General features: G+C 45.8%; 1 protein-coding gene across 4 annotated transcripts in view; it reads left to right on the forward strand.

Annotated features, from left to right (window-relative positions):
* LOC102518573 (collagen alpha-4(VI) chain) overlaps positions 1-23295 on the forward strand; it is a 110518-nt gene that overhangs the window by 80899 nt on the left and 6324 nt on the right. For 3 of the 4 annotated variants that reach the window (XM_032489275.1, XM_032489288.1, XM_032489299.1), the window contains 9 exons: positions 1247-1282; positions 1391-1453; positions 2769-2831; positions 5162-5197; positions 6198-6234; positions 8646-8657; positions 8746-9239; positions 19872-19962; positions 21276-21959. In XM_032489275.1, coding sequence (XP_032345166.1) covers positions 1247-1282; positions 1391-1453; positions 2769-2831; positions 5162-5197; positions 6198-6234; positions 8646-8657; positions 8746-9239; positions 19872-19962; positions 21276-21959 — 1516 coding nt within the window. The remainder of the gene's footprint in view (positions 1-1246; positions 1283-1390; positions 1454-2768; positions 2832-5161; positions 5198-6197; positions 6235-8645; positions 8658-8745; positions 9240-19871; positions 19963-21275; positions 21960-23295) is intronic. The other variant, XM_032489282.1, reaches the window with a different exon arrangement.

Below are 23295 nucleotides of genomic sequence, written 5' to 3' on the forward strand. Positions count from 1 at the left end.
ATCTCAGGGAGTGGAGACTCCATCCTGCCAGTTACTCAAGACAGATGCTTCTGTCGTCTTAAATAAGTCTCTTTCTCTTACCCGCTGCACTTAATCCATCAACAAACAATGGTGAGTCTGTCTTCACAGTCTGTCCAGCATTGCACCACATCTCACCACCGCCGTTGCCACCCTCTGGGCCAAGCCAATGTGATTTTCCACCTGGATTAAGGCAGTAGCCACCTACATGTTCCCCCTGCTTCTGCCCCCGCCTCCTCTAGTGAGCTCTCCTCGCAGGAACCAGAGCCATCCTTTAAACACATGTCAGATCCTGTCACTCTTTTACTCCAAGCCCGGCTGTGGCTTCTGATGTCATTCAGAGTTTCCCTACTGTTACATGGCCTACAAGACTCCACGTCATCTGGCCCCTCCGTGAGCTCTCCGACTTGGTCGCCTCCTGCCCCTCCCCCGCCCCTCATTCTGCTTCACTGCTCCTCCAGCACAGCACACGCTCACGCCCTTTTCGAGGTCTTCACATCCTCTCTCCTCCCCCGGGATGCTCTTCTCCCCAGATATCTGCTTGGCTTGCTTCCTCAGTTCATGCTGGTCTTTACCCAAATGCCACCTTTACAAAAAGGTTTTGCCTGACCTCCTTATATAAAATAGTTACCCCCTTGCCCCTACCCGTGTCATTCTTTATTCCTTAGTCCTTTTTCTGGAATAGCACTGAGCTCCCCCTGACAGACTGTGTATCTCTTCCTCACTAGCAGGTCGGTTCCCTGATAGCAGGGTCTTTGGTCTGTTCACCACTGACTTCCTGGTGCCTAGAGGAGTGCCTGGCACAGAATAGGTGCTAAGTGAATATTTGTTGAGTGAATTCTTGCTTTGTAGTCCGTCTTTGGTCTGACAGTGAGCACCTGCCTCCCAGCAGTCGGTGTGGTGGCCCTTCCCTTCCCTTTGGTTTCCATTGGATCATCCCTCTGGTTATTTAAACCTATAGATTGAAAAATGCTTGAGAGGAAAGTTTCATTATCAAGGAGGGAGGAAGAATTTGTAAAACTCAATTACACTGGATAATTGAAATACAATATAGCCATTTGGGAGTAACTCAAGAAAACAATTGTGTGATAGTTTTTTTTTTTTTTCTGGCACCTATTTTGAGTCTATTTCCAATGATAGTTTCTTCTTTTTTCCCCCCCAAGGAATGTCAAAGAAAGATCTTAATCACATGACACTAAATAAGACCTTATCTCATTTCTGACACTAGGGTGAACCTGGATTTCCTGGCTACCCTGGTGCACAAGTAAGAAGATATCTTTAAGCTCCTGGCACTCCGGTATGCAGAATGTGTCATTTGTTTGCACTTGTTATTTTTCTTTACACTCAAGGTCCTACTTTTGATTCTTTTAAGGGAGAAGATGGTGATCCAGGCCCCCAAGGAGAAAAGGGGGCAAAAGGAATCAGAGGGAAGAGGGTAAGAACCAAGGGAATGTCCCCAAACCCACAGAAGGTCACATCATGACACTTTCCTCACAGGAATGTACTCCCACTGGGTTAATGGACTTCTTAGCAGGAAGCCCGTGTCCTCCTCAGGACATCCTGCACCTTCCTTGGTCACTCCCTGCTTAGTCCCGCTGTCCTTCGTCTTCTGAAGGCAAATGCAGCTCACCAAACCATAACGACAGGAAATTGAAGTTGGAGGTTCAGTTATGCAATATCAACCTTAAAAAAGCAAAGTTGGGGGCACCGCTGTCTTTGGTAAATCTGGACATCATTTGGAAGTGTATCGCTTTAACTGCAAGGCAAGCATTACCGTTTTTTTTTTAAGATTCTTCCAAGGACTAGACTCTTCCAGATTAGACTGTCAAGAATGCGGCTGCCATCTTGGTGGACTCTCAGTCATGTTTTCACCGTGCTGTTTAGAGAATCTACCAGGAAAAGCCATTCCGTTAGGTTCGGAAGAGTCAGTCTTAAAGAGCCGCAATCATTGGCAGCTCTTTTTGGGAAGGGTAACCCTGTGGATATCTAAAACCTTGGTTGTTTAGCTGATAAACATTAGAGAGGAAGGCCTTCTGGGAAAAGGCCATGGACTAGTGTTCAGGGCAGAAAAGGGAAATGGAAAGAGGATGTGTACCCTCTGGGCACTCAGTAATTGATGTTTTCATACCCTGGCAAGGACATAAAGAAAAATCTGATCTACGCCTAACTTGGCTTGCTGCTGGCTAGGATTAGCCTGCTCCCTGCTCGGAAGGACTTCTCTCTCTTGTTTAAAATTAAAAAAGATAAAGCACCAATTACGTGCAGATCACGCTGTATCCATTCAAATACCTGTAAGATGGGCAGTGAGTCGGTGGTTAGCATATACTTTTTCTGAGACACTGAAGACCAGAAGGTAATGGGGGAGTTTCTTTTCTCCTGATGCCTGGCCCTCGATACACATTTCCTGCATTCTTTTAATTACATGACCTGGAGCCTCAGCGGAGTATTGAGAAGCGACTTAAGGCTCTGTTCGGATGTGTGTGTGTGTGTGCGTGCGTGTGTGTACACCTGTTGCCAGGGGTCAGGTATGTAGGGGGATTGAGGAGATTCCCTCAAAGAGACTCCCTTCTCTTTCTAGCCTCTGGGTCTCACTCCACTGATCACGGTTCATAAACTGACTGGTCCATAGCAGCCTCACTGGACCTTAGATATATGACACCTTGGAATCCCAGAGCAGGTCTGTTGGTTTTAATCACGTTGTGTTCATGGTGGGGGCAGCGGCTTATTCCTCTGGTTTTGCTCCTTTTTAGGGGAATGCTGGACTTCCTGGGTTTGTTGGAACTCCAGGAGACCCAGGCCCTCCAGGACCAGTGGTAACGTGGACTTCTTCTTTCTTTTATTTTCAACCTTTCTGTAAAAACAAATAAGGATTTGACAAGAGGCATCTCTAAGAAGAAATGAACGTTTCAAATGCACAGTTGGAGCTCCATAGGGAGTGGGTCAGATTTGCTTTAGAGGACATTAGCCTCAAGTCCTTACACAGTATGGTACTTATTAAGTATAGATATTTTGACTTAATGTGGGGAAGATTTTAGAGTGGCTGGAGATTTATTTATTTTTAAATTTATTGAATTACAGTTGATTTACACTGTTGGGTGGAGATTTATTAATCTGTCTAAATACACAAAAAACAATTTGTAAAACTCACTAGAGAATGAGTTTATCCATGTAATCCAGATGCATAACAATAATTATGCAAAAACCAGAAAGAACTCCTAACAAAATCTGACATTTATATAATCTTACCTGAACGGACGATGTTGCAAGCCCACAGAGCTTTCTAAAATTCCCTGGAAGGTACTTGGTCTGAAAGGAAAGTCTCAAGGCTGTTGTTGTTTCACCCCATATCTCGTCCTAAGAGACTAGGCCATCGTTCATGGAGGATGGGACGGTGAGGTGGCTGGGGGCTGGACCAGGTGGTTTCACTGCAGTTTGGGGTTTACCGGAGGGGTGCAGCTGAAATCTTAAAAGTAGAATAAAAACATCTTAAAAGCAGAAGGACCACTCATGCCCATTTCACAGATGAGGAAAGAAAAGCTGAGAAGATTTTAACGAGTGGCTGGAAGTCACAGATGACTACCTTGCAGAGTCCAAATAAGAACAAAGATCTTAAGACTCCTAGAGTGGCTGGGGTCAGGTGGCTCTGTTCTGAAGGCTCGTGCGACACTAGGGAGTAGATAGAGTGGTGGGGGGTGGCCGGAGGAGAAAGGATGGGAGGACTGGGGTCTACCTGAGAGCTGCCTATAAATGGTCCTGGGGTCTTGAATGGTCCTTTCCTGAATTTGTCCCAGACTGTGGCTTGGTCTTTAAATAAATGGTCTTCTAGGAGTCTTTATGTACCATCTCCCTGGGCATCCTGCACTCCAGGGTTTGGGACTCATCTCCTAGACACTCTGACTCCTTCCTTAAGGAGTCAGACAGAACTCCAGGCCCAGGAGTGATGCAGAAGGTGTTCTGTGTAACACGGTGAACCTTCTCAAACTCTCTTGCCAACTTTTTTTTAACACCTTTATTGTGGTGTGGTTCCTGTACAGTAAACTGCACACATTTCAGACGTACAGTTTGATGAATTTTGATAGATGTAGACACCCAAGAAACCACAACCACAATCAAGGTAGCTAACATTTCCATCGCTTTCCAAGAGGTGCAATTTTTGAATTCCCAATTTATCTCTTCCCACCCTCTTTACCTGCTGGTAACCATAAGTTTGTTTTCTATGTCCAGAAATCTGTTCCTGTTTTGTAGATAAGTTCATTTGTGTCTTTTTTTTTTTTTTTTTTTTTTTTTTTAGATTCCACATATCAGCTTTATCACATGGCATTTTTCTTTTTCTTTCTGGCTTACTTTACTTGGTATGACGCTCTCCAGGTCCATCCATGTTGCTACAAATGGCATTATTTTATTCTTTTTTATGGCTGAGTAGTATTTCATTGTATAAATATACCACAGCTTCTTTATCCAGTCATCTGTCGATGGACATTTGGGTTGTTTCCATGTCTTGGGTATTGTAAATAGTGCTGCTATGAACATTGGGGTGCATGTGTCTTTTTGAGTTATATTTTTCTCCGGATATGTACCCAGGAGTGGGATTGCTGGATCATATGGTAGATCTATTTTTAGTTTTTTAAGGAATCTCCATACTGCTTTCCATAGTGGCTGCATTAGTTTACATTCCCACCAACAGTGTAGGAGGGTTCCTTTTTCTCCACAGCCTCTCCAGTATTTATCATTTGTAGACTTCTTAATGATGGCCATTCTGACGGGTGTGAGGTGACACCTCATTGTAGTTTTGATTTGCATTTCTCCAACAATTAGTGATGTTGGGCATCTTTTCATGTGCTTGTTGGCCATCTGGATGTTTTCTTTGGAGAGATGTCTATTTAGGTCTTCTGCCCATTTTTGGATTGGGTTGCTTGTTTCTTTGATATTAAGCTGTATGAGCTGTTTGTATATTTTGGAAATTAGTCCCTCGTTGGTCACATCATTTGCAAATATTCTCTCCCATTCTGTAGGTTGTCTTTTAGTTTTGTTGATGGGCTCCTTAGCTGTGCAAAAGCTTTTAAATTTAATTGGATCCCATCTTCACTGTACTGTATTGGAATTCCAGAATCTTGCATTTTGAACCCATTTCTGTTCCTTCCAGGGCATCAAGGGCCCCCAAGGTTTGGCAGATATGACGGTATGTGAAGATTTTAATTCTAGACTTGATTATTTTCAGAACACAGTTTTCCACTTTCACAAAATAGAACTCTGTAAAGGTTCCTTAGTTTCTTCTTTTACAAGTTCTTAGTTTACAGACTTTGCTCTGGTAGGGTATGACCAAATCAAATAAAAGGAGCAGAATAATATTTTAAATGCTGAAATAATATCTTAAATAATTTAAAGTGTAGAATAAGAGTCTAAATCTGGATATTTTAAAGTAACACTAGTTGACGTAAAATGAAAGACTTTGAGGCTACTAGCCCTGTGCAAAAAAAAAAAAAAAAAAAAAAAGAAAGAAAGAAAGCCTTTTTGTAACTTCAAAAATTGCTTATAAAGTATTTATAAGTCAACACATAGTGTACTACAGACCACTCTGTCTTATGGTCCACCTGGAACCAGTCTCAAAAGTTACGATGATTTTTCATCTCCCAGGAGCAAGGTACCTATGGGGGAGGCGGGGGCAGATCTTGGGGCACTTGAGAAGCCAGAAGTGGTGAGGTCGAGGGAAGAACAGCATTGAGAGGACGAAGCAGAATTCCAGGGGAGGTGTTGGGGTTGGAGGGTCTTGGCCGCCATTCTAAAGAAGTGTCACAGGAATCACTAATACACAGCTCCAAGACTTGAAGGCACTCCTCTGCCTTCTGTGCTGAGATTCCTGGAACTCAACTTCTTCAAAAGCAGATTTGATTCCTTCAGGGGGAAAAAAAAAAGAGGTCCCCTCATCTGCCTGTCTCTAATCAAATGGGCACTCTATTGTATATAAAATGCTACAAATATTTTAAAATATCCACTGGATCTAGAATGATAACTTCTGGGGAGTTCCATCTGCTGTAAGAACTTTTGGGTTTCCTTTTGTGGATTCAGAAGCTTAAGATAGGCACTGATAACATCCATATGGCATTTCTAAGTCACGAGGGTGAGGAGAGATATGCTTCAAATTAAATACCGTTTCCTCTCTTTCTCCATCTTTCTCACAGCCTTGCGAAATCATCCATCTTGCTCGAGAAAACTGCCGTAAGTTGTGTGGGAAAGGCTCCAAAGGAGCCAGTGATGTGAAGTGGGGATGGATCGTGGGCTGGGGACAGAAGTCATCTGGGGATTTGACTGAGGTGGTCCATCATAGAAGGCTATTATAAATTAACATTCAGCTCAGTCCCCACCTTGGGTAAGTCATCGTCCCCAGTGTGGTCTGAAAAATGAAGTGGGTGAAAGGCAGGAAGAAAAATTCCACCACGATATGGCGCCTCACGCAACACACTGACAATCATACACCTGCGTGTCTGAAGCTCAGCGTTTCTTTATCACAAGACAGGCAGAGAGGAGCTCTGTTCTTTTATTTCCTCCGTTTAAAGAAGAGGGATTAATGGAGAGCCTTTAGTAATGAACGTGACCTTTTGCATATCTTTTTTTTTTACATTTTTTATTGAGTAATAGTTATTTTACAATGTTGTGTCAAATTCTAGTGTAGAGCACAATTTTTCAGTCATACATGAACATGTATATATTCATTGTCACATTTTTTTTTCACTATGAGCTACCACAAGATCTTACATATTTTTCCCTGTGCTGTACAATACAGTATAATCTTGTTTATCTATTCTGCAGAATGTGACCTTTTGAATTAACATTTGTTTTAAAAATGGAAATATGAATCATTGAATCCTAAGTAATGCCTTGTCACATTCCCAGATTGGAATTCATTTACTGTCCTTAATGTTCTCTGGGATATTTGCATCCTATAATATGCACATTTCTCTGCTCACTGGCAACAGGGAGAGAACGCTGATCTGGCAAACTGCTTAGCTGGATTTTCTCCACTATCATCCTGCCCTGTAAGATGCTAACTCTTCCACGTTCTGTCCATTCCCATCCAGTTGCTGTTCAAGGAGATCTGGAATCTTTTTTCCTTGAAATCATAAAGAATAATACCGTTATCTTGACCACCAAGGGAAAGAGTCTCAGAGTTGGCTGTGTAAAAAGTTAAACCCCTTTTGCATTCAAGAGCACCTGTGAAGTCCAAAACAAACAGAAAAAAGGGGAAAAAATATGCACTGCAAGCCATGAACCCAGGCAAAGTTCCTATCTTTTTTACCCTATCATGTTGAAATATGTAAACTCGCTGCTACTCAACCATTTTCATCTACAAACACAGAGATTTCATATTTGCTAAACCTAAATGTAAAAAGGTCTTTTAGACTGAAAACAGGCCAAAGACATGAATGAGGATTCAGAAAAGAAAAAATACAATAAATCTGCTGTTGTTTGACCTCACGTGAAGTCAAAAAATACAAATTAAAGCTAGATACTCTTTTGTGGCTCAAATTGGAAAGATTTTTAAAATGAAGGGGAAAAAAAATCCCTATCCAAAGTTGAGAAATGTAGGCATGTCCATTGGCACAAATTTTCTGAAGAGCCATTAATGCACGTCAGCATTATCAGAACTTATATGGGGCTGTAGTTGGACAGATATGCACAGATGCACGTTCCAGTAAGGGATGCTGGCGGAAGAAGTTATGAGATGTCCATGTTAGACCAGATGACTTTGCTCTCAATTTATTGTTGGAAAGAATAGATGTTTATCACACAATAAGGGGAAAAGAAAAAGATTCAGAATAGAACATACCCTGAGCTCCAAGTTTTATAAAATAAAACAACAAAGTATATCTGTGCATATGTGCACATACATATGATAAATTAAGGGTGATTTTAATTTTTTGCTTTCTACTATTTTCCATGAAAATAGACTACTTGTGTACACACACTCACACATAATATAATATAATATATTTTTTATTATATGTATGTACTTTAAGGTACTGTGTGTATATGTACGTGGGTATGTGTGGATACAGTTGCAGAGTAGCTCAGGATATTAGGTTGAAGGTGAGCACAGTGTGAGCTCAGTGCCCAGAAGCACAGACACAAACGTAGTTACCATAGTCGGAGCCTGGATGGGGCCAGTTGGGGCTGCTGATACTCCACTGGTGCTCAGAGAGGCAGGCTCTTTGTATTCTCTTGCTCTGCTACTGGGGCAAGGATGCTATTTCCCCGTCACCTCATGGTCCAAGATGTCTATCAAGCTTCAGCCAGCAGGGAAAGGAAAGAAAAGGAGAAGAACGTTGTGCCCGCCAGGTTTCTGATTCTATTATCCAGAACTAAGTAAGTTGGCTACCCACTCCGGGAAATATCGTCTTTGTTCCAGGCAGCCAGACCCCTGGCCAGAGACTGGGATTCTGTCCTGGAAAAAAGGGAGAGTGGGCATTGGGGAGCAAGTCGAGGTCTCTGCCACACTCAGGCAGGAGGCAGGGAGGCTCGAGTGTCTCAGAGGAGATGGTTCTCAGCCGAAGCCTTCACGTGTCAAACACGCTGTTGCCCGTGGTAACTAACGGTGTCTTCTCTTCTCTCCCAAATCGTCCCCCTTCCAGCTTGTTCAATAGGTAAATAACATTTCTTCTTATTCATGCCCGCCTTCCCCTGTTGAGAGGCCTTACAGACAATCCCAAATTTGTGTGTCCATGTGTCTAGGTGTCTCCAGATGCCCAGTGTTCCCGACTGACCTGGTCTTTGCCTTGGACACATCAAATGACGTCTCCCAGCTGGAGTTTGAGAGGATGAGAGACATTGTTGTCTCTCTGTTGATGAAGATGGAAATAAGTGGGGGTAACTGCCGCACGGGGGCCCGGGTGGCCGTGGTCTCGTACAACAGCAGAACAGACCACCTGGTTCGCTTCTCCGACTACCGGGGCAGGCCCGCGCTCCTGCGGGCGCTCAGGGAGATGGCCCTGGAAGCGCCCTCCGGCAGCAGGAGCCTCGGGGGCGCCATGAGGTTTGTGGCAAGACACCTGTTCAAGCGCGTGCGCTCGGGCCTTCTGCTCAGGAAGGTGGCCGTGTTCTTCCAGGCGGGCTGGGCCCAGGACGCCGACACCATCAGCACCGCCACGCTGGAGCTGAGCGCCCTGGGCATCACCTCTGCCATCATCACCTTCACGGAGGGGCACAACCTCCCGGAGGCTCTGCTGGTACGTGGGGGCCGCGGCTAGGCGGGGGGGTCCAGGGTGAGTGCCATGTGCCTCGTGAACACCATCTTACTGAATTCTTCCCTGGACTCTACAAGGTAGGTGTTACCATGCATCTCCCTTCCAGAGAGAAGAAATCCAAGGCTTAGAGAGGTTAAGTCTATCATCAAAGGTCAGATATCTTATTAGGGGCAGACTGATTTGACCTGCCTTCAGAGCCTGTGCTGAAGCACTGTGCTAACCGGTATCATGAGGTCGGTAGAATGGACTTTTCTTTCTTCTTTTTCACTCGGGCTATAAAATCCATACCCAGGTAACGTGCGGAGATGGCGCACCAATCCTGTCTACGGCTGGATGGATGTTGACATAGGGTTAAACCCCTGCAACCAAGACATGGTTCAAGACATTGAACACCTTCATCATTTCATAAGTTTTCTCTTGTCTCTTTCTGAACCATAAGATGCTCCTGGCTTCTGTCACAGTCAGATAGTTTCACCTGTTCGGGGTCTTCATGCACACTGAGTCCTGAATTCTTTGTACTGGCTTCTTTCATTCAATGCCATGCCTGTCCTCTTTGTTCATCCATGCTGGGTATGTTGTCTTTTTTTTTTTTTTTTTTCCTTTCTGCTCTTCTGAAGTATTCTAGTGTGTGTATATACCTTATTTATTTATTTATTTATTCATTCATTCATTCATTCGTTCATTCACTCATTTATCACCTTTATTATGGTATGATTCCTGTACAGTAAATTATGCATATTTTAGATGTACACGTTGATGAATTTTGATAGCTGTGTTCACCCATGAAACCACCACCACAATCAGCATAGCTAACATTTCCATCACTCCCCAAGAGGTGCAATTTTCAAATTCCCAATTTATCCCTTCCCACCCACTTTAACCTCCAGTAACCATAAGATTGTTCTCTATGTCTGTGAGTCTGTTTCTGTTTTGTACGTAAGTTCATTTGTGTCCTTTTTTTTTTTTGGATTTCACTTAGAAGTGATATCGTATGGCATTTTTCTTTCTCTTTCTGGCTTACTTCATTTACAACGACAATCTCCAGGTTCATGTTGCTGCAAATGGCATTATTTTATTCTTTTTAATGGCTGAGTAGTATTCCACTCTATAAACGCACCACAGCTTCCTTATCCGGTCATCTGTCAATGGATATTTGGGTTGTTTCCATGTCTTGGCTATTGTAAATAGTGCTGCTTTGAACACTGGGATGCAGGTGTCTTTTTGAATTAGACTTTTCTCAGGATGCATGCCATGCCACATTTATTTATTGATCTATTCTCTAGACTTTTTTATTTATTTTAAAAAATTGTGGGGGGTAATTAGGTTTATTTATTTGTTTGTTTTAATGGAGATTCTGAGGATTGAACCAGGACTTCCTGTATGCTAAGCACACGCTCTGCCACTGAGCATACCCTTCCTCCCTGACCAAAGGCTTTATTTTTCTGAGACCCAGGTAACACCTTCTCACAAACTATCTGGGATGATTTATCAGAATGAAGGGTGATTCTCTTTTTAAGAGATTTCAGGGCGCTGAGGAATATCAGGTTGAGCTCTGTGACATGGCCAATATTCAGCTGTTTCTTACCTGCAGAAATGGCAATGTCAGATGGTTCCACCTAATAGCTAATGAACTCCACTGTGCGAGACTGTGGAATTTTCTATGAACATTGAACAAGGGGTGAGAGGTGAGAGATTTTGCTGACACAGCTGTGACTATGCTTCTAAGAAGCAACAGGCAAAATGGTGACAAAGTCCATCCTTGGGTTTTGAGAAACAAAGTTAAGAGGCAGAGGGTGAGTTCCTGGTTCCCTATTAATCCCTCTTGCCTTGCAGAATATCTGGACAGGGATGGGGTGGGGGATGGGGCAATTCTCAATAACTGCCTGAATGGGTTAATAAAGGCAGGGTGAAACACATAACAGTCCATTATTTTTATTTTTAAATTTTTATTGAAGTATAATTGACTTACAATAGTTTGTTGGTTTCAGGTGTCTAACATAGGGAATTGATTAGCATTACAAAATGATCACCACATTAAGTCCCATTACGATCTGTCACCATTCAAAGATATCACTTAGTTACTGACTGTATTCCCCGCACTGTACACTTCATCCTTTCGCCTTATTTATTTGGCAACTGGAAGTTCATACCTCTTCATCTCCCTCACCTATATCCTTCATCTCCGCTACCCCTCACCTCTGGGAGGCACCAGTTTGTCCTCTGTATTTGTGAGTCAGTTTCTGCTTTGTTATGTTGTTCATTTGCTTTGTTTTTTAGGTTCCACACATAACTGAAACCACATGGTACTTGTCTTTCTCCATCTGACTTGTTTCACTTAGCATAACACCCTCTAGGTCCACCCATGTTGTCACAAATGGCAAGATTTCACGTTTCATGGCACTGTATATATACGTACATAGACACATATATGTCTCTGTCTATATGTATATGCAGGTATATAATCATCTTCTTTATTCACTTATGTATTGAAGGACACAGGTTGCTGCCATGTCTTGCCTGTTATAGCTAATGCTGCCCTGAAGCATGAGGGTGCATGGATCTTTTTGAATCTGTGTTTTGTTTTCTTCAGGTAAATGTTCAGAATTGAAATTGCTGGATCATCTGGTGGTCCTATTTGTAATTTTCTGAGGAACCTCCATACTGCTTTCTACCGTGGCTGCACCAATTTATCACCAACTTACATTCCCACCAGAAGAGCATGAAGGTTCCCTTTTCTCCACATCCTCGCCAATACTTGTTATTTGTTCTCTTCTTGGTAGTAGCCATTCTGACGGGCTTTGATTTGCATTTCTCTGATGATCAGTGATGCTGAGCATCTTTTCATGTGCCTGTTGGCCATCTGGATGTCGTCTTTGGGAAAAATGTCCATTCAGGTCCTCTGCCCATTTTGTAATCAGGTTGGTTGTTTTTGTTTGCTGTTGAGTTTTGTGAGTTCCTTGTATGCTTATCAGATAGACGGTTTGCAAATATTTCCCCCCATTTGGTAGGCTGCCTTTTGGTTTTGCTGATAGCTTCCTTGGGCGTGCAAAAGCTTTTTAGTTTGACGTAGCCCCACTCGTTTAGTTTTGCTTTTGTTTCAGACAGTGAGACATGGAGCTTTTGTCTTGGGCTTTCTCATCAGCGATGAGGTGCCGTTGGAGAGAAAGGTCTCTTTGTCCTTCTGAGTCTTATTTTGCTCTAAAATGGAGAGAGGGTCCCAGCTAGATGTTATCCAGGCTCCCTTCCAGGTGTAATGGTCTATTTTCAAAAAGGCATTGTCCTAACGTTTGGGGAGTGATGCTCAGGGTACAATTACGATGACTCCACACCTTCCTCCCCCCCCCAGTGTTCATCAGTGCTGCTCTCTGAGAGGGGGTTCTGGGCAGACAACGTTTGGATGATCCTTCGTCAAGATGTTCTTGCCCTCTTAGTTGCTTTAGGTTCCAGTGAAAGGATGTCATAGTGTGTGAGAAGGACTTGCCAACTTAAGGATACGTGCCTGTCAGCTCTGTCCTTACTGTACTGCCCTCCTTCTTCGTTTCTTAGATGTATTTTTGCCCCACGATTCTGGGAGATGACTCTGTTCCTTAAATTTAACAATTTACAAAGGATGTTAACTGCTACTTACCAGCTCGCATGTAACGAATGACCTAATTTCTGGTGATGACAGCGAGGGGAGAAACCATTAAAAAGGGCAACCCCATCCTTAGAGCCATTCAGAAAATCCTCATTTCTTCCCAGCTGAGCATCTTCCAGCCCATAATCTGCTCTGTGCTTTATCTTTAGGGGAATCTGGTCAGGGTCATGGGAATAGCCTGTAATTTTTCTTCTGAATTATCGGTGTGGGGGCTCTCTTTGACAATCGATGGGGCTTTTTGTCTTTCATCTCTATGCTACTTTATTTTTCAGAACAACACTCTCATGCTTCTGGAAAAATGATGGTTGTTCAATTTGAATTTGATTGTGTAAACAGGTGCCCTAACTTCTCAGTCTGTTTGAACAGGCTTGGAGGTGGTAAGGCATCTTGAAAAGACTTATTAAGGCATCCATTGAATCTTCCCAGCCCCAAAGGAAACAGTATTAGAGCATCAGGATTTCTGTGTGCCTAATCTCATTTATAAAAACCATTCAACTGTCTGGTGTCTCAAAATACAAGGCTTAATTTGCCCCCCTTCCCTTTTTTTAAAGCCAAAAAAGTGGAGGATTACAGGGAAAATGCAATTTGTGTGCCTGGCTTCAAATTTCATTTTTTTTAAAAATAAAAATCTAGCATTTGTTCCCTTGAAACAATAGCTAGAAAAATAGCTCACATTTATGGATACACGCACTAGGCTGAGATCTCCTCACTTCCTGCTTCATCTGATCCTTACAGAGACCCAAAGAATTAACGACGATTATGGGCTCATTTCTCTGCAGATGAAACTGAGACCCAGAGAAGGTAAAAAGCTTGCTCAAGGTATGGAACTCCCATTAGACATGGGATTTTAATTCAAACGTCAAAAACAGGGAAAGGAGATAGCTGAGGAGTTCTGAGTTCTTTCCATGTATTGATTTTATCTTTACAAGGATACTGTGACAGATCTATGAGCTGGCCCTGTTTTTATTTCTGTGTGTTGTGCTTAAAAATAAAGGAATTCTTTTCCATTCTGAAGAATGGAATACTGGCTAGCATGGAGGCAAAAACCAATCAGCTTTAGAAGAAGAACATATTAAGAGGGAGGCCAAAGGGAATTTGGGAGTAACTAAAAAATTTTTTGGTATTATTTTAGAATTCAGAGAAGTGGCAGGAGGAAGTTCTTTTTCTTTTTTCTTTTTTTTTTTTTTGAGGAAGTGTTGGGTTGTCCAGACCCTGGTTTCAGGGGCCGTAGACGACCCACTGCCAAGGCCTTATGGGCTGCTGTTTTCCATTAGATTGTTACTCCCCGAGAACCGGGATCAGTGACCGAGGGAGGAATTAGAGAAACAAGGCTTCAGACTCCAGCTCTGTCCCTTGTGTTGTTTGGACATGTCCTTTGTCACAGTTGCCTCAACCTAGTGACCTGTGAAATGGTGACCAGCTCACAGGTTTGTGGTGCGAGTTGCAAGAGGGAGCGCCTACGGGCACGTGTGACCCTTCCGTGTGTGTACTCAGTACACGGCCGTTGTCACCGTCACCTCCTCAAGGTCGTTAAGAGTGCACCTTGGCCCTGCTACTGCTGATGAAATCGGAAAGCTTCCATCTATTACAGCACCTGTGAAGGTCCAGCTGCCAGGCCACATGCTTTTCATGCCTCATCACTTCACTCTTCACTACTCAAAGGGTGGTCCTGGGACCCCCAGCTTCGCAGCCTCACCTGGGTTTGGAGAAATGCCAGCTCTAAAACTCCTCCCCTGATGGAATCAGCCAGGCTCTGCATTTTTATTAAACTCCCCCGGTGGCTTTTCCATGAATGTTAAAGTCTGAGGCAGGTTGGGCTCATCCTCAGACTTAACAGATAGAGAAACCCACAAACTGGAAAGCTCACCAAACAGATGGCAAGCCACCCCGCCTTCCCCTGCCGATGTGTGGGTCCTTGCCCACCGACTGAGAAAGAATTCTTCATAGAGGCAAAGGGACAAAGGGAAGAAGGAAGCTGCTTTATTATTCAGAGAGAGAAGGGACAAAATCAGAAAAGAGGGGAGGGTAATAGCTCAGTGGTAGAGTGTGTGCTTAGCATGCATAGGTCCTGGGTTCAATCCCCAGTACCTCTGTTAAAAAAAACAAACAATATTCGAGTGGGAAGCCGTCAGCCAGGCAGCCAGCAGAGACAGCCTCAGAACTCAGTCGGCCACAGGGTCTCTTTATTGGAAGCCTCCGCCCCCACTGTCTTCCCTCCACTGGTGCCAGGCACCTCCTGTTACTGGCTCTTTCCTCCCGTGGAGCTCTCCCCTCTCTTCACGGGGAGAAAGAGGACAAAGAAAGAGATACTGGGGGCTGTCCTTGGGGTCCAGGCAGCAGCTGTGGGACGTAAGTCGTCCTGCTGTAGGACTATGTTCTCAGAGCCAAGGAGCCAGCTGCGGTGTAAAAGAAACAACCTATTTTTGTTTGTTTGTTTGTTTGTTTGTTTGTTTGTTTGTTTGTTTTTAACAGCCTGGCACTTTCTTTCCCTTGTGGTTAATCTGCCAGGGTCAGTATGGCTGCCTGATCACCTCTCTCAAGGCTATCACACAAGTTAATAGGATAAGGCATGGGTGTGCGATGGTCAGAGGTGAAGTGACTGGTTCTAAAGGGCACAGTTCTTAATTGGCTCCCTCATATGTTCCCTAGTTCCCTCTTCCGGCTCTGCCACCCAACACCCTCGATCCAAGGTCGGCCCCAGTGTTCGCTGGGGCACCCAGAAGAGTCAGCTGCTTCTCGGCAGTCCCTGGTGGGACCATGCCACCTGGTAGGGTCTGTCACCGGGGACGTGATTACTGTCTTCTTTTCCTTCCCTGATTTTTTTCAGTTTTCCCTCCTTGTTCCCTAAGCCCTTACTGGGTGCCCAGTGGTTTCTAACTCTCCCTCCTTGGTGTCCAGGCAGCCCTTTCTCTGTCCAAGGTAAGTCCTCCTTATCGGCACTTGCCAGGAGCCTCCTCCAGCTCCATTCCGGGAAGGAGCGTTGTCCCGGGGCTTATGGCAGCTTAGTCAGCAGTTGAAGTCTTGGCTTGAACCCCGTGGGCCCCTCCAGCTCAGGGCCCATGCAGCTTTCTTCAGTAATGGGGACTGAGGTTCGAGGGTTGTCTGTATCCTGCAAGAAAAGGTCTTTCTGACTATTAAACAGAAGAGCATACTGATGCAAAGCCTTGTGCTGCATTCTCCCCTGCCCCCTCCACCCGCCATACATCCCTGCCTTTAGTGCCCAGCCAGTCCCATCAGGACCTCGGCTGGACCTTCAGGAGTGACGCTGGTTGAGGGACATCACCAGAGGTGCTGATTCAAACTACTGTAAAGCTTTGAGCCCCAAGTAGATGACTGGTTTGTGCTCCAGGTACTCTGTGAGGTTTCCATCTCTGGTGCTGATGGGAGTTTGCAGTAGGAATCAGAGACCCCTGTTTTCTCTTCTCCCTCCCGGCTCCCCTCCCATACGATCTCTCTGCTTGAACTTTCTCCAAAATGATCTTGTCTGCCTTATCAGTGACTGGGACCATGCTGGCCAGTCCAAAGTCAAATGAGTTAAATGTGAATGAATTAACAGGGAGGTCCAGAAGCATCTCTGCTGAATTATGGTTCCCTGAGGACTCACACTGTGTTTTTGTGTTCTGGTTTCCACAATTTTATTTTTGCAAGAATGGTGAATATTTTAAGCATGATCACAAAACTATTCTTCCTAAGAAAAGTTAAAAATATGCGAGGCTTGTAGCTATTCCAGTTCAGTTGAATTTGTTTTTTTTTTTTCCAACCAGCAAAACAGCAGATGGAGGGTTGCATCCCCTGAGCTGCTCCTAGTAGAAAAAGTTACAGTGTCCTGAACATGAGTCAAAAAGAGAAGACAAGAACAGAGGGCTAGGCTGTGTCAGAACAGGAGGAACTCAGCAGTAGTGACTCCTACCTTAAACCTCTGTTGCCAGGGAAACAGGTCAGGGGCTTATCCAAGGTCACACAGCCAGTTCCGGCAGACCAGAGAACAGGACCCCAATTCCGGACACCTAGTCCATTAGGGCTGCATAGAACTTCTCCCATGAATTGTTCCTATGTACAAACACGGAGGAATGTTTGAATTTGTTGGAAGTCTTTCATACTACCTTAAAAATATGAATTCTTCCTTTTATAACACATTCCACTCATGTATCCTGTGATTTAAAAGTAATGAACACCAGCTTAGCATTTCCCTGCAACTCTTGGAGTAAAGTCGCTGCTCCTGGGGTTCTTCCATGCTTCTTCCATGTTCTGGAACACTGCTGTGGACCCTGGTTTCAGAAGCCTTCCAGATTGCCTTCTGTGATTTCCAGGGAAGCTATTAATGTATCATTTCCATGCCGACAACTGTTCTCTTTGATCTTTGGGGATTTATTAGGTCCATTTGGTTTGGTCGACTCTCAGATCTAGTGACCATGTGGAGTCCATCTGAATGTTGGATGCTGGCGACTCTCCCCTCGCTCTTCATGTCAGCTTCCTCTGTCTGGCAGGGAATTAGAGGGTTTCAGATATGCTGTACATCTAATCTCTAGGGTGTTGGGGCATTGAGAAGAACCCATAGATAACCACTGCCTACCTCTGGGCATTTGCACATGCTGTTCCTCCATGCCATCATGCTTTTCCCTGCTGCTTTGCCAGGTAAGGATCCTCCTTATTTTCTCAAATGCCATTGTCTTCATCATCATTATTTATCAGGTTCCCTCCACCTCTTCCTTTTGAAATGAATCTCTTCCTGTGTTCCTAAAATGTATTATTGAGCCTCTGTCTTTCTTAAAGACTGTCCATCTTTCCACTTAAGGTTTTTAAGCTCTTGGAATCTGTGGCTGTGTCATTTTGGTGTCTCCAGATGGCTTGTTAAGCCTTTTACCTGGTAGCCATTGAATCAGTCTTGGTTGGTTTGAATTTCCAAGTCAAGAAAAAGCATAATTTCAGGGGTTTTTTTGCCACGGAAGACTTAGGAATGTTCCCGTGTTTGCTTTGTGTAACATGAGCATAAACGAAAGTTCAGCTCTTTACATTTCTTTTCCTTGGAGGGTTTTTCCTCCAAGTAAGCTCAGTGGAAGGGACCACGCTGCAGTCCTGAATAGGAAGAGGGGAGAGCTCTGCATGGAGTCTGTGTTCCCGAATGTTCTCGTCCAAAGTAACCCTTGCCCATCTGTCTCCCCTGAGGGCAAGTACATCGTTGAATCCCATGTACCTTGCTACCCGAGGAGGGTCCGGGTCTGCTTGGTCCTCCAGCCCTCAGGGAGGCACTGTCCCAGGTGCTGTGACAGAGTAGACAAGGAGATGGCACATGACCAAGCCGAGATGCACATGACCAGCTCTTTGCAGACCACCCCTCAATCCCAGAGAGCAGTAATCTGAAGGCATTTCTCATTTCACGATGCAGTGGGAAATCCTGCTGCTGGTCTGTGGTAACCAGGGGAGGTTCACTGTGAAACCATTCACACCCACGTCTCAGTGGTTCAGCCCCAGAAAGGGTTATTTCTGCCTCTGTCACCAGTGAGGTGGGTCCTCAGAATCTTTTCTGGATCCTTTGCATCTGGCTGGCAGATGAGGGCTGAGGAGGTAGTGGAGTTGAGTGCACGCCCTGGAGATGGCAGTCAGCGCTTCCTCCTCCACGCGGGCAGCTCCACCCTAGCCACGTGGTCCAGTCAGCTGCAAGGGACGATGAGGACGGGACCTGAGGTCTAGCCATGGCCCTTGGAAGACAAGGGAATGGGTTTGTCGATGGTCTAGCCAGTTATCACATGGACCTTGTTGGATTTATTATTGTCTTTTTAAATTTTATTTTTTATGGAAGTGTAGTTGATTTACAATGTTAGTTTCAGGCGTACAGCAAAGTGATTCAGTTATACATATACATACATATATATTTTCTTGTCAGATTCTTTTCCATTATAGGTTATTACAAGAAATTGAATATAGTTCCCTGTGCTGTATAATAGGTCCTTATTGTTTATCTATTTTATATATAGTAATGTGTGTCTGTTAATCCCCAACTCCTAATTTATCCCTCCTCTGCCCTTTCCCTTTTGGTAACTAGAGTTTGTTTTCTATGCCTGTGAATCTGTTTTTGGTTTGTAAAGAGAATTTGTATCTTTTTTTTTTTAGATTCCACACGTAAGTGATATGATACTTATCTTTGTCTGACTGACTGACTTCACTTAGTATGAGAATCTCTAGGTCCATCCATGTTGCTGCAAAAGGCATTATTTTATTCTTTTTTATGGCTGAATTGTATTCCATACACCACATCTTCTTTATCCAGTTACCTGTTGATGGACATTTAGGTTGTTTCATGTCTTGGCTGTTGTAAATAGTGCTGCTGTGAACCCTGGGTGCATGCGTCTAAGGATTTATTATTGTTAACACCATTTTTCTTTTAAGCCTGATACCAGTAATTAAATGAATCAGTAATGGGAAAGGTTAAGTGAAGGAGACAAACAGATTTGCCATCCTTGCAAAGCCTTCCCTGATTCCCTCCGTCTTTCCAGCTCTGAACACCAGGAATATTCTAGCCAGGCCTCCCCTGTGGTCTCGGCCTCTTTCCATTCTAACAGTATGTGACCTCTGGGACCACCTCCTTGAAGGGTCTATGTGTTCATGTCTATAACTCCCCCAACACTGCACCACATACCACGGACAATCACTGAAGATTTACAGAATTTCTAAATAATTAAAGCTTCGACTTCCTTACCCTAGTTCCAACACAGCCTGACATTGGTTGAGTTCTATACACATTGGGGGTCTGCAGACCCACAGCTCATGCAGTCCAACCTCCACGCTGAAACTAGAGAACTAAATGACTGTATGCAGCCGGCATAGATAATGCCAAATTACACATACATAATTATATGCGTTCTTTAAAAAATCATATTAATATTTTTCTCACCTGAATTGGGAGATGCATGGAAAACAAGGCCTGAGATTTAGTTCAGCGATAATTAACAATAACCTTGTGTCTGTGTTCCCCCCAGATGGATGGAACCAACAGATCTCACCTGTATGTCTGGGAGACGGAGAGCCAGCAGGATGTGGAGCGCGTGGCCCGCTGCATGCTCTGCTATGGTGAGCCTGGGCAGTGTCGCTTCTCACACTGTCTTTAGAACAGGATGAATTAGCTGGCGGCCACAGGCCAGTTCTGCTCTGCAGATGTGCATTTGCTTGGTACATGCAGAACTTCCAAGCTGGGGAATTTCCTATCAAGTCTGGATTTCTCATTTTTCTCAGGAAGTCAGAATCATCTGGAGAATCGCAGACACTGCATTCCCTTGTGGCAATGGTCAGACAGATATGAATTGTTCCCACTCCCTTTAGAGCAGCCAGTGTCTGCTAGTGCCCCCCACAGTGCCTTCCCCTCCCTGTCTTCTCAGTAACCCCCGATCCACTCCGCTTATGTACTGTCCTGTCAGGCTCCCATAGTTGGCTGGGCTTGCGTTCATTCCTCAGCGGAACCTTAGTGTGAAGGACAGGCCACCAAATTAAGAGTCAGGGGTCCTGGGTTCTCGGCCTGGGACTGCCGCTGGCCACCTGTGGGGTATCGGCAAATCATTCCATCATTCCCTTTCTGGGAGTCTCCATCACCACGTCCCACACCCCGCACTGGCCTGTGCCAGATCAAACAAGATGCTGAAACCCACGCATGCCCAGACCCCCATCACCCGGGGCCACAGTGAGTCCCTTAGGCAAAATCAAAAGGGGATTGAATTGTTCCTTCTCCTTGGTTCACACTCAGGGCTCACACTGCCATGAGCGGTTTGGCTCCGAGAACTTGGTTGTGTCAAATACAGGAGCTGCCGCTTGCTGTGTAGGTTACAGTTGATGGACTGCGTTGACGCCCATCACCTCATTGACATGTGGCCTCCCTGCGCCTCCATCCCCACTCCTTTGGAAGCATAAACCCAGCTGGCCTGAGCTTTTACTGTACCCCGTGTGTTCTTCTGAGCATTTAACATATATGACTCATTTTAAAGTTAAACTTCACGAACAACCTCAGGACAGAGGTGCTGCCATTGTTGTTGTTGTTGTCATCATCATCATTATCTCCATCGGACAGAGGAGGGCACGGAGGCCAGGGGGAAGCTGTCATCCGCCCAGATCACACACCCAGTAAGAGATGGGGCTTGATTGGCCAGGCAGGGATCTGTGAAACCAAGGATTAGGAAGCTTAGTGGTTACAAACATTAAATGTGGAATCAGGTCTTCTCAACTCTTCCTTCTGGATAATGGGCACATCTACTTACAGTGCCCGGCCCACAGGGTCAACCCTGTGAGGGTAGCCCTCAGCACTCACTCTCCTTACTGAGCGTCTGGAAGTGTGTGTGCATGGAAAGGGAAGGGACGGGTGGTAACCCCGGCCTCTCCCCGCCTCTCCTCTGCAGACCCGTGCCGCCCGGCTGCGGAGTGCGGGCGGGGTGCACCCGGGCCCCTGGCAGTGGACGTGGACGTGGCCTTCGTGGTGGACAGCTCCAGCGGCGTGGATGCAGACTTGTACCGCGCCGCCTTGACCTTTGTGGGCGCCACCCTGGATGACCTGGAGGTGGCTGCAGAGCCAAGCACATCCCCGCGTGGGGCGCGCGTGGCCCTGGTGACACACACGACTCCCGGCTTCTGGCCGCCCTCTGGCCACCCACCTGTGCGCGAGGGCTTCCACCTGACCTCCTACAGCCGCCGGATGCAGATGCAGAAGCACGTCCGCGAGGCCGCGGGCCACCCGCTGCAGGGAGCCCCTGCCCTGGGCCATGCTCTGGAGTGGACGCTGGAGAGGGTGCTCCTGGCAGCCCCGCTGCCCAGGAGGGTGCAGGTCCTCTTTGCCATCGTGGCCAGTGAGACCAGCGGCTGGGACCGGGAGAAGCTAAGGACTCTGTCCCTGGAGGCCAAGTGCAAGGGCATCACTCTGTTTGTGCTGGCCTGGGGCCCGGGCGTGGGGACCCGCGAACTGGCTGAGCTGGCCCACGTGGCTAGCGCCCCCTCTGAGCAGCACCTGCTACGACTGGAGGGGATCTCGGACCTGGAGGTGGCATATGCCCGGGGCTTCACGCGGGCCTTCCTGAACCTCCTAACAAGTGAGCATTTCCGGTGCACGGGGGATGTCCAGGTGGGCTGCAGGGAGGGCCGTACAGAGCCTGGCATTTGGGCGAGTGGACGCCCGTCGCACCTTCGCCCTTGCTGAGGTGTGAGCAGCCCCGCAGCCTCTGGGGAGCTCCCAGGGAGCCCCCTACTACCTGAAAACCCCGAGCTCTGTTGCCCTGACACTGTGCCAAGCCTAGTACTGATTTCTTGTGTGGCGCCTAGGAGCCTGATGTTTCCACCTGACTTCTGGGTTTTCTTTTACCAAAATGAGGATTACAGTGTGTTCTCTGTGTAGCCTGCATTCAGATACGTGCGTGAAAGCACCATGGCTGCGCAGATACAAGCGGAGGTGTCGGTACTGCTGTGCCCAGGAATCCAGCCCCCAGTGCTGCAGAGCAGGGCTCTCAGAAGTTAACATGCACGTGCATTTCCCGGGGAGTCTAGTTAAAATTCGGATCCTGATTCAGTAGGTCCGAGCTGGGGCCAGGGATTCTGCTTTCTTAACAAACTCCTGGTTGTTGTCGCTGCTGGTCTGTGGACCACAGCTTGAGTGGCAAGGTATATGACATTTATTTATTTTCAGAGGTCTTCAGGGACCTGCCAGGAAGTGAGGGAGTCAGGACAGAAGTCCAGAGTCCCCCACCTCAGGTTTGGTGGATGAAGCCGCAGTGAAGATTTGGGGGCTGAGTGACAGTGCATCTTGGCTGGAATTCCTCCCTGTCTCCTGTCCTAGTGCCCTCACTTCTGGCTGGAACTAGTTGAACCAAGTTCATGGGCTGCTAGTACCAAATCTGTATCCCTGGCTTGGTGTGGAGACGGTCAGGACTGCGGGGTGGGTATTATCCTGGTCACCCTTCCAGGAGGTGGCCTTGGGCGTTGTGCACCAGTGTGTAGTCCAGAACAGCTCTTGTGTGGGTGCCGCCTCGTGACACGGGAGGTCTTCTCTCCCTCTCTGCGCGGAGACCTTAGTTTCTCAGTCTGTACGTGGGTGTGACATCCTGTCGGGAGCCTCAAGGGACACGTGCCCCTTCCTCACTGAGGGAATAAAGGGAGTCTGATGGGCATCTCAGAAGTACTGACACAGCATCTGTGCCTCTCTGACTCGAGAGGCGTGGAGACTGATGAATCGGTTCTAGTCCTCACTTTGCCACTAGTGAGCTGTGTGATTCTAGAAAGGTCGGTGAACCTCTCTGAACTTTAGATTCATTACCTTTGCAAGAGATGGAGGAGAGAATTGTAATGCATGGCTGAGCGCTTAGTGATTCTTTGAGGGACGAACAGGCTGAACGATCACTTTTCTAGTTAATTGCACTTTTTTTTTTAATGTAT

The sequence above is a fragment of the Camelus ferus genome, chromosome 1, assembly GCF_009834535.1.
Source record: "Camelus ferus isolate YT-003-E chromosome 1, BCGSAC_Cfer_1.0, whole genome shotgun sequence".
Taxonomy (NCBI): Eukaryota; Metazoa; Chordata; class Mammalia; order Artiodactyla; family Camelidae; genus Camelus; species Camelus ferus.